Source organism: Diabrotica virgifera, chromosome 4 (genome assembly GCF_917563875.1).
Source record: "Diabrotica virgifera virgifera chromosome 4, PGI_DIABVI_V3a".
Lineage (NCBI taxonomy): Eukaryota > Metazoa > Arthropoda > Insecta > Coleoptera > Chrysomelidae > Diabrotica > Diabrotica virgifera.
In genome coordinates, this window is record NC_065446.1 from 139201998 (window position 1) to 139216572 (window position 14575).

The window sequence follows — 14575 nt, forward strand, 5'->3', positions numbered from 1 at the left end:
AAGATCTTCATTTTAAAGCTTTAAAAAATAAAAAAAAATTATTTGTACAATAAATAACGCAATTGTAAAAAACGGCCATTTTGGACTTTTCGCATGCTGTTTTGCAATAACCAATAAACGAAATTAAACTTACCATAGCTCAAATTGTAGGTTTTTAAATTTACTACAACTTTCTATTAAAAAGCTTTTCTCTAAAATCAATATCCTAAGCTGCAAAATTAAAAAACCTTAAAAATTGCAAATTTAACAAATGAAAATCGCAATTAAAAAAAAAGCTCACAATATTTTTGGTCACATTTTAGTAGATATTCCTGGCATCGTCCTTTACAACACCTGATAGGTTTCAAAAATTCCTGAATTATATCACGTTTTTTCACCCACAGCCTGGGGTATATCTAAAATCCGGGTTCGCTGGATAATATGGTAAAAATTAATTAAATAATCCTTACAGATAAACTCAATTATAATTGCAATAACATGAAATACATATACACAGTATCTCTAAATTACGTACAGTTGTATATACAGTATTGTTCATTTCTAGGTAAAAAATTCAGTCAGTTTAGGTTGTGTAACTATTACGTTTTTATTGTTGAAATGTCCGTCTGATGAAAATTGGTCCGGGTTAGCTGGACTTCCGAGTTATCGGTGGCCGACTTATCGGAGTTCCACTGTATCAAATATTTTAGATGATCTACAACTTTTTTTACAACAGTATTTTCTATTATTGATTTCACAAACAATGAGGAATCAATCTAATATTTGCTTAATGGTGGATTAATTGAAGAATTATTTAAATGTAAAATTGAAAATTATTGATATTTATGTGCATTTATGTCAGACAAAACGACAGGTACAAATTAAACCATGGTTTTTGGTGCAGTAAATGCAAAAAAATGTATCCCATATCTATGGTATGTTTTTTTTGTGAGTACCTGTCAAAACTATATTTTATACAGGGTGTCCCGAAAAGATTGGTGCTAAATTATACCATAGATTCTGGGGTCAAAAATATGTTGATTGAACCTAGCTTACTTTAGTACAAATGTGCACATAAAAAAAGTTATAGCCCTTTAAAGTTACAAAATGAAAATCAATTTTTTCCAATATTTTAAAAACTATTAGAGATTGTTTATTGAAAATAGGCATGTGGCATTCTTATAGCAGGAGCATATTAACAAAAAATTGTAGTGAAATTTGTGCACCCCATAAAAATGTTATGGGGTTTTGTTCCCTTAAACCCCTCCCAAACTTTTGTGTACGTTCCAATTAAATTATTATTGTGGTACCAATAGTTAGACACATTATTTTTAAAACTTTTTTGCCTCTTAGTCTTTTTTCGATAAACCAGTTTTTATCGAGATGCGGCTTCTTTTTAATATGTTCACATAAAAATTGTATGGGGGTTTCGTTCCTTTAAACCCCCCAAATGTTTGTGTACGTTCCAATTAAACTTTTATTACGGTACCATTAGTTAAACACAGTGTTTTTAAAACTTTTTTGCCTCTTAGTATATTTTTATATTATAAAAATGTAAATTATAGATTTTTCATATTATTACCAGGTCTCTATAATCGTACTTAACCATATACAAATAGGTGGTGGATTTGACAAATATTCAAAATATCTCGATAAAAACTGGCTTTTCGAGAAAGTACTAAGAGGCAAAAAAGTTTTAGAAACACTGTGTTTAACTAATAATACTTTAACAATAATTTAATATGAACATACACAACAGTTTGGGGGGTTTAAGGGAACAAAACCCCCATAAAATTTTTATGGGGTGCACAAATTGCATTATAATTTTTTGTTAAGATGTTCCTGCCATAAGAATGCCACACGTCTATTTTCAATAAAAAATCTAATAGTTTTCGAAATATTGAAAAAAATTGATTTTCATTTTGTAACTTCAAATGGCTATAACTTTTTTATGTGCACATTTGTACTAAGGTAAGTTAGGTTCAATCAACATATTTTTGACTCCAGAATCTGTGGTATAATTTATGACCAATCTTTTCGGGACACCCTGTATAATGTGGTTTTGGGCAGATCAAATGCAAGTTAAAAGGCTGCAGAATTAATTAAACATAATAATACATAAATATTTAAATTATTTTATTTCATTTTAAAAATATTTAAATTTTATCAATAAAGAAAACATTGTATAAAGTCTTGTACTAGTCTACAGTACTACTACGGTACCACTTTTTTTTTATTAAACTAGTATTTCATGTACTTAAATCTGGTAAATTTCTTCAAAATTTTTATTTACTGATAACATTGTATGCCAAATATAATTGTCTTTTTTAACTTTTAAAGTGATGGAAGAGGAAGTGAGGCAAAATGACAGGAAAAGAGCAGTAAAACGAGTGTTCACTGAGCCGATAAAAGAAGAAAGTAGTACCTCTAGTTCTAGTTCTTCAAGTGGAGAATGGAAAACTGGTAGTGGCAACAGTAGTAATGAAGAATTAGAAGTACTACCTCCCGCAAAGAAAACGAGGAATGAACTGCGAACCTTAAATGGAAATAAACATCCAAGGTATAATATAATGGCAGTAGATAATTGTTTTGTTATAACTCTCATTTTTAATTTGGTTAAATTCTAACATCCTTACAGGTATATATAGTTGTTCCATTATATATATATATATATATATATATATATATATATATATATATATATGCACAAATGCCATGATTAATTTGCAAACAAGTTAAATCAAAACATTAAGTGAAACATATGTCGAAATGTAAAATCATTGATATGTGCTGTCAATGTAATAATTAGGAAATGGCCATGATCAGTGGATGTATTTCATAAAGTTATATTTTATAATATATTTAACACAATATAGCTTTATGAAATAAACAAAATATAAGTTAAATGAAGTAAAAAACAGACGTACTCTCAATCATTTATTGTAACTTCCGAAGACTGGTTTCGCTCTCTAAAGTATGCAGAGCATCTTCAGGTCAACGGTTACAACTCACTAAATGATTCGGTTACAAGGAGCTACTTCCTGAGTATTCATTAACATGATATCTTGCTTAAGTTACGCTAACGGGATATGGTGGAATAGACGGAGAATGTTGTAAAGGTTAACAAGTTTATGGAAATTGGAAATTCTTGAGGGTGATGAGATAGTTAGTGAAAGACAACCAACAAATCTTTGCCTGTTATTTTGTTTGTGAAGTAGACTAAAGTGAATGTCATATATACAATTTTCATATGTGATGGTTTTAAATATTTTTATTTCTATTTATTAAAAGATTTTTATTTATATTTATTAAAAGACTTCTATTTATTAATGAATGTGTTAGTATAAGGCTGACAACGTTTGGATCAAAATGGGTTGATATCTAATATGTATGTTAGCTGTGACCCAAATTGTTAAGGTCAATACTCCTTGATGTCCTAATGAGAGGAGTAGTGGTTGCATAAGGGATGAAAAATCGGAAAGCTTAAAAATTGTAGCTAAATGATTGTATTAGCAGTCATATAATAAAACAATAATAAATGTGAATTGATAGACAACGATATAGGTACAACGATACAAAAGAAAAGAAAGGTACAGTGGAACCCCGTTAACTCGGATTAATCGGGACCGCGGCCGATCCGGGTTATAGAAAATTCGGGTTAGCCGGAGAAAATGGTAAAAATTATTAAAATATGGTATGCTTACAGATAAACTCCGTTATAATTGGCACACAGACACTTGTAAACCACGTTCGCGTTCCACACATACAAAGCGTCGTCGAGAGTCTCATTTTTAGCTTTCTTAGCTTTGCACCGATTGTCCAAACTGTCTTTTGTTATCATTTTGAAACAAAAACATTTTAAGTTTTATTGCCATTACGTAGACAAAAAATCACGCAAACACAACAAAATCTGAATATATTTACGCGGAACGAACAATGAGACTTTACTACACACACACAATACCGTCTCGCAACGAGAACGAACTTATGTTATTTAATAAGAGTGAAGACTAAGACCATTGTTTGAAAAATAATTTTTTAATAGTCTTTTCTAAACAATGCTAGACAGTTTCAAGTAAATAAAGGATACTACAGATGCCTATTGGTTTCGATAACACGAGAATGAGCGTTGTCTGCCATGCCAGTTATTTTTACTAAGGTATATTATGTATCAAATTACACAAGTACGCATTATCTCTCATTGTATAATGTGTTTGACATTGAAAATTGAAACGAATGAACTACATAGGAATTCGCTAAAACGACAAATTTTTACTTCTTCTTCTTCTTCTTAAGGTGCCGAGACCGCTTGTCGATCGTTGGCTCTCATGTTGCGCAGCATATTAACAATCATTGTCTTATTTACAGCCGCACGAAATAGTTCAGTGCTAGTTTTCCCAAACCATTGGCGTAGGTTTTTAAGCCAAGAAGTTGTACGGCGGCCCACACTTCTTTTTCCCATTATTTTACCTTGCATGACAAGGTGAAGTATGTCATATTTTTCTGGGTGACGCATTATATGACCAAAGTATTCCAATTTGCGCCTTTTAACCGTGTTCACTACTTCGCAACTTTTATTAAAACGTTGCAAAACCCTTTCGTTTGTGACTCTTTCTACCCAACTGATCTTCAGAACACGGCGGTAGACCCACATTTCAAATGCTTCTAGGTTTTTTAAAACCGATTCTGTCAGTGTCCATGCTTCAACCCCGTAAAGTAGTACTGAGAATACATAACATCGGACCATTCTTATGCGAAGTTCCAAATTTAGATCATGACTGCACAGGATTTTCTTAAATTTCATAAAACTCAAATTTTTACGAAGAAAGTTTATTATGATAAATAAAATTAGCCTGAAAAATATAAGATATTATAGTATTCGAACAATATGTTTATAAGGAAAGATAAAAGAAAATATTTTAAGATGTTGAAAAGAAATTGGAAAATCCAGCATAAAGGACATACATTTTTATTGTTGTAATGTTTGTCTGATAAAAATCGGTCCGGGTTAGCCGGACTTCCGGGTTATCGGGGGCCGACTTATCGGGGTTCCACTGTATTAATATTCAGTTGAAAGTAATTGATTGTAAATTGAGATTATGTTTTAATGATATAAGAAGTGAAGAAATTTTAATAAACTATTGAATCAGATAAAAGAAAGGAAGAATACAGTCAAACCTGCCATATCCGGATCAATGTGGCGACAGACCGATCCGGATATGAAAAAATCCGGATATCAAGACCACTACTTCTTTTATAGTCTCTGAAACGTTTTCTCCTTCATACATTCCAGTAATCAACGACGTCAATAACTTTCGTCGATAGACACGTTTTATAGATTCTAAATACATTATTTCGCTATCTTTTAGTTCTTCTGTTAGTGCGTTGTCCAACAGCAGGACTGCCTTTCTCGGTAGATTTCGGTAGATCCGGACGGCGCAGAACCGTGAGGAGGTCCCCACGGGGAGGTCCGGATATGACAGGTCCGGATATGGCAGGTTGTACTGTAATAAAAATTTTGGGGGTTACCTACATTGTGTTTAAAATTCGTCAATAAACACAATGTAGGTAACCCCCAAAATTTTTATTATTATTCCTTTCTTTTATCTGATTCAATACTTTATTAAAATTTCTTCACTGTTTATATCATTAAAACATAGTCTCAATTTACAATAAATTACTTTTAACTGAATATTAATTCCTTTCTTTTCTTTTGTATCCCCCACCCACCCCCCCCCTTTAATTTATATCTTAGTTTCTTGTACCTACATTGTTGTCTATCAATTCACATTTATCACTACTCCTCTCATTAGGACATCAAGGAGTATTGACCTTAACAATTTGGGTTACAGCTGCACGTCCACAGCTAACATACATATTAGATATCAACCCGTTTTGATCCAAACGTTGTCAGCCTTACACTAACACATACATTAATAAATAGAAGTCTTTTAATAAATATAAATAAAAATCTTTTAATAAATAGAAATAAAAATATTTAAAACCATCACATATTAAAATTGTATATATGACATTCACTTTAGTCTACTTCACAAACAAAATAACAGGCACAGATTTGTTGGTTGTCTTTCACCAGCTATCTCATCACCCTCAAGAATTTCCAATTTCCATAAACTTGTTAACCTTTACAACATTCTCCGTCTATTCCACCATATCCCGTTAGCGTAACTTAAGCAAGATATCATGTTAATGAATACTCAGGAAGTTGCTCCTTGTAACCGAATCATTTAGTGACTTGTAACCGTTGACCTGAAGATGCTCTGCATACTTTAGAGAGCGAAACCGGTCGTCAGAAGTTACAATAAATTATTGAGAGTATGTCTGTTTTTTACTTCATTCAAAATGAACTCTCACATGCAACCCATTAAACATTACAATATAAGTTATAAATTTACAATAAACACAACAAAAGTGCTAATGTCACTGTCACTGAAAATGATAGACGTCAAAATTCATAATAAACAAAGTATCAAAGACCTGTATTGTTTATCTTTGTTTTACTTATTGTGGTTTCTATGGATAAAGGGTTTAATATTGCGATACTAGTTTCTGTGAATAACAAGTAATTGGACTTCGTAAGTCCTAGGTTTTCACCCAAAGTAATCGAAAGTAGAACTGCAAGACATTATTTGAATTCTTCTTGTAACTTTGCGTGGATTGATATACAAATTTACTAACTTTTGAGTCATTTATGCTAAAATTAAAATTAAAAATTAAGTAGTTAAAATTTCTCCCCTGTAGTACCATCCTTGGATTATAAGCTTTCATTTGACACCTCATTTGTCTTTCTACCTGGTATAATTACGGAGGAGTTATATTTGCGGTCGGACGGACAGACGGACAGACAGACAGACAGCCTAGGTCAAATTGATCACCTTTAGTACCATCCTTGGATTATAAGCTTTCATTTGACACCTCATTTGTCATTTTACCTGGTATAATGACGGAGGAGTTATATTCGCGGTTGGACGGACCGACTGACAGACAGCCTAGGTCAAATATCTCACCTTTAGTACCATCCTTGGAATATAAGCTTTCATTTGACACCTCATTTGTCATTCTACCTGGTATAATGACGGAGGAGTTATATTTGCGGTCGGACGGACCGACGGACAGACGACCTCGGTCAAATATCTCACCTTTAGTGTCACCCTTGGATTTTAAGCTTTCATTTGACACCTGATTTGTAATTCTACCTGGTATAATGACGGATGAGTTATATTCGCGGTCGGACGGACCGACGGACAGACAGCCTACGTTAAATATCTCACCTTTAGTAACATCCTTGGATTATAAGCTTTCATTTGACACCTCATTTGTAATTCTACCTGGTATAATGACGGAGGAGTTATATTCTCGGTCGGACGGACCGACGGAGAGACAGCCTCTGTCAAATATCTGACCTTTAGTACCATCCTTGGATTATAAGCTTTCATTTGACACCTCATTTGTAATTCTACCTGGTATAATGACGGAGGAGTTATATTCGCGGTCGGACGGACCGACGGACAGACAGTCTACGTGAAATATCTCACCTTTAGTACCATCCTTGGATTATAAGCTTTCATTTGACACCTCATTTGTAATTCTAGCTGGTATATTGACGGAGTAGTTGTGATTACAGACGGACAGACAGACAGACGGACGTGGATAATTCAAAGTTTTCACATTTTTTCAAAATTGGGTGAAAATAAAAAAGAGATCTAGTATAAAAAGTAATTCGTGAATAGTTTCAAGCAAGTGCAAATATAGAATGGAAGAACTATATGTGTGTAATTGTATAGTTTTTAGTTCATTAAAAAAATCGATAAAAAGCAATTGAATGTCAACGCTTTTGAAGGCATTTTTTAAATAATAAAATGAGATGAGAATCATTTCTATTACTTTTTATAGATTATTTTAAAGTAAGTACTAGAAAACTATTCGAAAAAGTCGGTATTTTTGATTTAAAACCTTTTTACTTATCAGTACAAATATTTCTGATTTTTTTTATTAACATCCAAGGTTTTTTACAATCTGTTTTACAATAAAAACAATAATAGGTCTGGATCCCGCGTATGAAAAAAAAGTTGATTAATAGCAAGTTGAAAATTTGTTAATAGCTTAAGGCTGTTTTATCGGTGCACCAAAACCTAGGGACAGTGTTTTCTCTGTTATTTACCGACAGAATGTCTCGAAATTTGGACACGTTGTTCGAAATTATGTTGCCTTTAAGGCTGTTTTATCGGTGCACCAAAACCTAGGGACAGTGTTTTCTCTGTTATTTACCGACAGAATGTCTCGAAATTTGGACACGTTGTTCGAAATTATGTTGCCTTTAAAATGATGGTTTTACTTTTTTTATTTTTTTGAAAATTCTGTTGAAAAATTAGATTATAATGTTTAACGTTCTATTATAACCAAACTTTTTACTCCCATCACTTGAAAGAGTTTTTTTTTCTGTAATCGTTGATTCTTTTTTCACCTTTCTGTGTCCAGTAATAATCGAGAAAAGCGTGTTCCAACTTTGAAGAAAATTTGCTAAAAATATTGAAATCTAATAATGAAACGAGTTACGCAGCATTGGCGCTTAGTTTCATCGTTATCGCCTTCGTGACGACAAATCTCATGAACGTACGGTCAGTCGGTCAGTTCGCTTGAATTATTAGAATCCATTTCCAGTTATTCATTCTTGTATTTTCTTCATCAACTTGCTTCTTAGTGTTTACAGTTTACAGTATTCTTATTACAGTATTATTTTGAAAACATTAAACTTATTTAGTTTACGGGTATTTTAAGTACATAATATATTATTAGTTTAGTGGTATAAGTTACAAGTTCTTTAGTTTACGCGTATTTTTAAGTATTACATTAGTTTAGAGATATAAGTTGACAAGATAAGAAATGAGTCCCAGGGTGTATTATACTACTATCCACGATTTGTGTTTTATTCATCAATTGGATACTTTTTTTATGTAACTGCAACCTATAAATATATTAAAATAATCTATATGTTACCGGCCAAACCCGATTTCGGGACAAACTAGTTTGGCCTAGGCCAAACTACTTTGGCCTAACCGCCTAGGATAAACTAGTATGACCTAGGTCAAACTAGTTTATCATATCACGCGTAGGCTAAACTAGTTTATCCTGATATAAATAAACACACTTCAGGCCAAACTAGTTTAGCCTAGGCCAAACTAGTTTATCCTGATATAATAAAGATTCACACTTCAGGATAAACTAGTACGGCCTTCTTCTTATTCTTCTTCTAGTGCCTATCCGTTTCGGATATTGGCGATCATCATGGCAATCTCTACTTTTCTCACTGCTGCTCTGAAAAGACTTTTAGTGGTTGTGTTGAACCACGTACGTAGATTTTTCAGCAAGGTGTTAAATGAAAGCTTATAATCCAAGGATGGTACTAAAAGTTAGGAATTTGACCTAGGCTGTCTGTCTGTCGGTCTGTCCGACCGCGAATATAACTGCTCCGTCACTATACCAGGTAGAATGACAAATGAGGTGTCAAATGAAAGCTTATAATCCAAGGATGGTACTAAAAGTGACAAAATTGACCTATGCTGTCTGTCTGTCGGTCCGTCCGACCGCGAATATAACTGCTCTGTCACTATACCAGGTAGAATGAAAAATGAGGTGTCAAATAAAAGCTTATAATCCAAGAATGTTACTAAAGCCCAAACTAGTTTGGCCTGAAGTGAGCGTCTAGAACCGGAAGTCCTAGAACAAAGGACCCCGCAGAAACTTTATGGGAAATGGCTCTCTGTCAAATGCTCTGAAACTTAGGATTGTGGTAATTCTTGATGTGTAGAACAAAAGACTCCATGGACGCGTAGCTCCAAAAAATCATAGTTCTAAGATATAAGCCTCTGAAGATATAGGTAGGTATAGAGAGGACGTTTGAGTTGGAATAAATTCATTTTCTCGAGAATGGGCGACTCTGGAGATAAATTACGAATCAGGTCAATTTTTATTTTTAAATTATAATTTTTGGCATATATATCATACTAGTGACGTCATCCATCTGGGCGTGATGACGCAATCGATGATATTTTTAAATAGTAATAGAGGTCGTGTGATAGTTCATTTGAAAGGCTATTTAATTCTCTATTCACTAATATAAACATCAACATAATCATTTATACAGGGTGCCCAATTTTTTTTTAATTAAATTAATTGAGACAAAAAGAAGAATGTATGTAATTTATTTAATTCGAAATACATTTTACTGCTGTCAGAAAACAGAAAAAAATGTTTATTTGATAAATAAATATTGTTTTTTGCTTAAATTCAATATTAAAGCTGCCACCCACCTACCTCTTAGCAGTTTGGACATTTAATTTAAGCGAAAGGCAATGTTTATTTTTCAAATTAACATTTTTTTCTGTTTTCTGACAGCAGTAAAATGTATTTTGAAATAAATAAATTATATACATTCTTCTTTTTGTCTCAATTAATTTAATTAAAAAAAAGTTTTGGCCACCCTGTATAAATAATTATGTTAATGTTTACATTAGTGAATAGAGAATTAAATTACCTTTCAAATGAGCTATCACACGACCCCTATTCCTATTTAAAAAAAATCACCGATTGCGTCATCACGCCCAGATAGATGACGTCACTAGTATGATATATACGCCAAAAAATTATTATTTAAAAATAAAAATCGATCTGATTCGTAATTTATCTCCAGAGTCTCCCATTCTCGAGAAAATGAATTTATTTCAACTCAAACGTCCTCACTGTACCTATAACTTCAGAGGCTTATATCTCAAAACTATAATTTTTTGGAGCTACGCGCTCATGAAGTCTTTTGTTCTACATATCAAGGACTACCAGAATCCAAAGTATCAGAGCATTTGACAGAGAGCCATTTCCCATAAGGTTTCTGCGGGGTCCTTTCTCACCTTTAGTACCAGCCTTGGATTCTAAGCTTTCATTTGACACCTCATTTGTCATTATATCTGGTATATTGACGGAAGAATTACATTCGCGATCGGACGGAAAGACGGACAGACAGCCTCGCTAAGATTTCTCACCTTTAATAACATCTTCGGATTAAAAGCATTTATTTGACACCTCATTTTTCATTCTACCTGGTATAGTGACGGAGCAGTTATTTTCGCGGTCGGACGGACCGACGGACAGACAGCCTAGCTCAAATTTCTCACCTTTGGTACCATCCTTGGATCATAAGCTTTCATTGGACACCTTATTTGTCATTCTACCTAGTATAGTGACGGAGCAGTTATATTCGCGGTCAGACGGACCGACGGACAGACAGCCTAGGTCAAATTTCTCACTTTTAGTACCATCCTTGGATTATAAAGGACGTAATTTGGGAATTCCCCGCATGTAAAAGTCCTTACATGTTCGTCAAATTACTTTCGACTCGGCTAAATTAGTGTAGGCTAGGCCGTACTAGGCGAAGGATTTCCTGACTGAAAAATCTACGTACGTGGTTCAACACAACCACTACAAATCTTTTCAGAGCAGCAGTGTGAAAAGTAGAGATTGCCATGATGGCCGCCAATATCCGAAACGGATAGGCACTACAAGAAGAAGAAGAAGGCCGTACTAGTTTATCCTGAAGTGTGAATCTTTATTATATCAGGATAAACTAGTTTGACCTAGGCCAAACTATGTGACAAAAATGTGATAATTCTTTTTAAAATATTATCCACGATAAAATCAATCTAACAAGGTATTCCCGACAAAACTAATTTGAATGGAGAATAATGCATTTTGTTGTCATTAAAATACTTTTCCGCCGGCGCCACTGAGTAAAGATCGAATTGTCGGTCGCACTCCCTACTTCCAATCAATTTCAAGTAGGGAGTCACGTGTGTCTGACGTCAGCAGTCTACGAAAGTAAGTGATACGCCCACTTAACATTGCAATGTGCTTCAACTGATAAAACAGCCTTAAAATGATGGATTTACTTTTTTTATTTTTTTGAAAATTCTGTTGAAAAATTAGATTATAATGTTTAACGTTCTATTATAACCAAACTTTTTACTCCCATCACTTGAAAGAGTTTTTTTTTTCTGTAATCGTTGATTTTTTTTTTTTCACCTTTCTGTGTCCAGTAATAATCGAGAAAAGCGTGTTCCAACTTTGAAGAAAATTTGCTAAAAATATTGAAATCTAATAATGAAACGAGTTACGCAGCATTGGCGCTTAGTTTCATCGTTATCGCCTTCGTGACGACAAATCTCATGAACGTACGGTCAGTCGGTCAGTTCGCTTGAATTATTAGAATCCATTTCCAGTTATTCATTCTTGTATTTTCTTCATCAACTTGCTTAGTGTTTACAGTTTACAGTATTCTTAGTTATTTTGAAAACATTAAACTTATTTAGTTTACGGGTATTTTAAGGACATAATATATTATTAGTTTAGTGGTATAAGTTACAAGTTCTTTAGTTTACGCGTATTTTTAAGTATTACATTAGTTTAGGGATATAGGTTGACAAGATAAGAAATGAGTCCCAGGGTGTTTAAAATAAGACAGAAAATTATACTACTATCCACGATTTGTGTTTTATTCATCAATTGGATACTTTTTTTATGTAACTGCAACCTATAAATATATTCAAATAATGTATATGTTACCGGCCAAACCCGATTTCGGGACAAACTAGTTTGGCCTAGGCCAAACTACTTTGTCCTAACCGCCTAGGATAAACTAGTATGACCTAGGTCAAACTAGTTTATCATATCACGCGTAGGCTAAACTAGTTTATCCTGATATAAATAAACACACTTCAGGCCAAACTAGTTTAGCCTAGGCCAAACTAGTTTATCCTGATATAATAAAGATTCACACTTCAGGATAAACTAGTACGGCCTTCTTCTTATTCTTCTTCTAGTGCCTATCCGTTTCGGATATTGGCGATCATCATGGCACTCTCTACTTTTCTCACTGCTGCTCTGAAAAGACTTTTAGTGGTTGTGTTGAACCACGTACGTAGATTTTTCAGCAAGGTGTTAAATGAAAGCTTATAATCCAAGGATGGTACTAAAAGTTAGGAATTTGACCTAGGCTGTCTGTCTGTCGGTCTGCCCGACCGCGAATATAACTGCTCCGTCACTATACCAGGTAGAATGACAAATGAGGTGTCAAATGAAAGCTTATAATCCAAGGATGGTACTAAAAGTGACAAAATTGACCTATGCTGTCTGTCTGTCGGTCCGTCCGACCGCGAATATAACTGCTCTGTCACTATACCAGGTAGAATGAAAAATGAGGTGTCAAATAAAAGCTTATAATCCAAGAATGTTACTAAAGCCCAAACTAGTTTGGCCTGAAGTGAGCGTCTAGAACCGGAAGTCCTAGAACAAAGGACCCCGCAGAAACTTTATGGGAAATGGCTCTCTGTCAAATGCTCTGAAACTTAGGATTGTGGTAATTCTTGATGTGTAGAACAAAAGACTCCATGGACGCGTAGCTCCAAAAAATCATAGTTCTAAGATATAAGCCTCTGAAGATATAGGTATAGAGAGGACGTTTGAGTTGGAATAAATTCATTTTCTCGAGAATGGGCGACTCTGGAGATAAATTACGAATCAGGTCAATTTTTATTTTTAAATTATAATTTTTGGCATATATATCATACTAGTGACGTCATCCATCTGGGCGTGATGACGCAATCGATGATATTTTTAAATAGGAATAGGGGTCGTGTGATAGTTCATTTGAAAGGCTATTTAATTCTCTATTCACTAATATAAACATCAACATAATAATTTATACAGGGTGCCCAATTTTTTTTTTAATTAAATTAATTGAGACAAAAAGAAGAATGTATATAATTTATTTAATTCGAAATACATTTTACTGCTGTCAGAAAACAGAAAAAAATGTTTATTTGATAAATAAATATTGTTTTTTGCTTAAATTCAATATTGAAGCTGCCACCCACCTACCTCTTAGCAGTTTGGACATTTAATTTAAGCGAAAGGCAATGTTTATTTTTCAAATTAACATTTTTTTCTGTTTTCTGACAGCAGTAAAATGTATTTCGAAATAAATAAATTATATACATTCTTCTTTTTCTCTCAACTAATTTAATTAAAAAAAAGTTTTGGCCACCCTGTATAAATAATTATGTTAATGTTTACATTAGTGAATAGAGAATTAAATTACCTTTCAAATGAGCTATCAAACGACCCCTATTCCTATTTAAAAAAATCACCGATTGCGTCATCACGCCCAGATAGATGACGTCACTAGTATGATATATACGCCAAAAAATTATTATTTAAAAATAAAAATCGAGCTGATTCGTAATTTATCTCCAGAGTCTCCCATTCTCGAGAAAATGAATTTATTTCAACTCAAACGTCCTCACTGTACCTATAACTTCAGAGGCTTATATCTCAGAACTATAATTTTTTGGAGCTACGCGCCCATGAAGTCTTTTGTTCTACATATCAAGGACTACCAGAATCCAAAGTATCAGAGCATTTGACAGAGGGCCATTTCCCATAAGGTTTCTGCGGGGTCCTTTCTCACCTTTAGTAACAGCCTTGGATTCTAAGCTTTCATTTGACACCTCATTTGTCATTATATCTG

At 33.5% G+C, this 14575-nt stretch overlaps 1 protein-coding gene across 2 annotated transcripts in view; it reads left to right on the plus strand.

The window, feature by feature from the left end:
- Window positions 1-14575, plus strand: part of LOC126883144 (histone RNA hairpin-binding protein) — a 125872-nt gene that overhangs the window by 89185 nt on the left and 22112 nt on the right. For both annotated transcript variants that reach the window (XM_050648399.1, XM_050648398.1), the window contains exon 3: window positions 2320-2539. In XM_050648399.1, the coding sequence (XP_050504356.1) occupies window positions 2320-2539 (220 nt within the window). The remainder of the gene's footprint in view (window positions 1-2319; window positions 2540-14575) is intronic.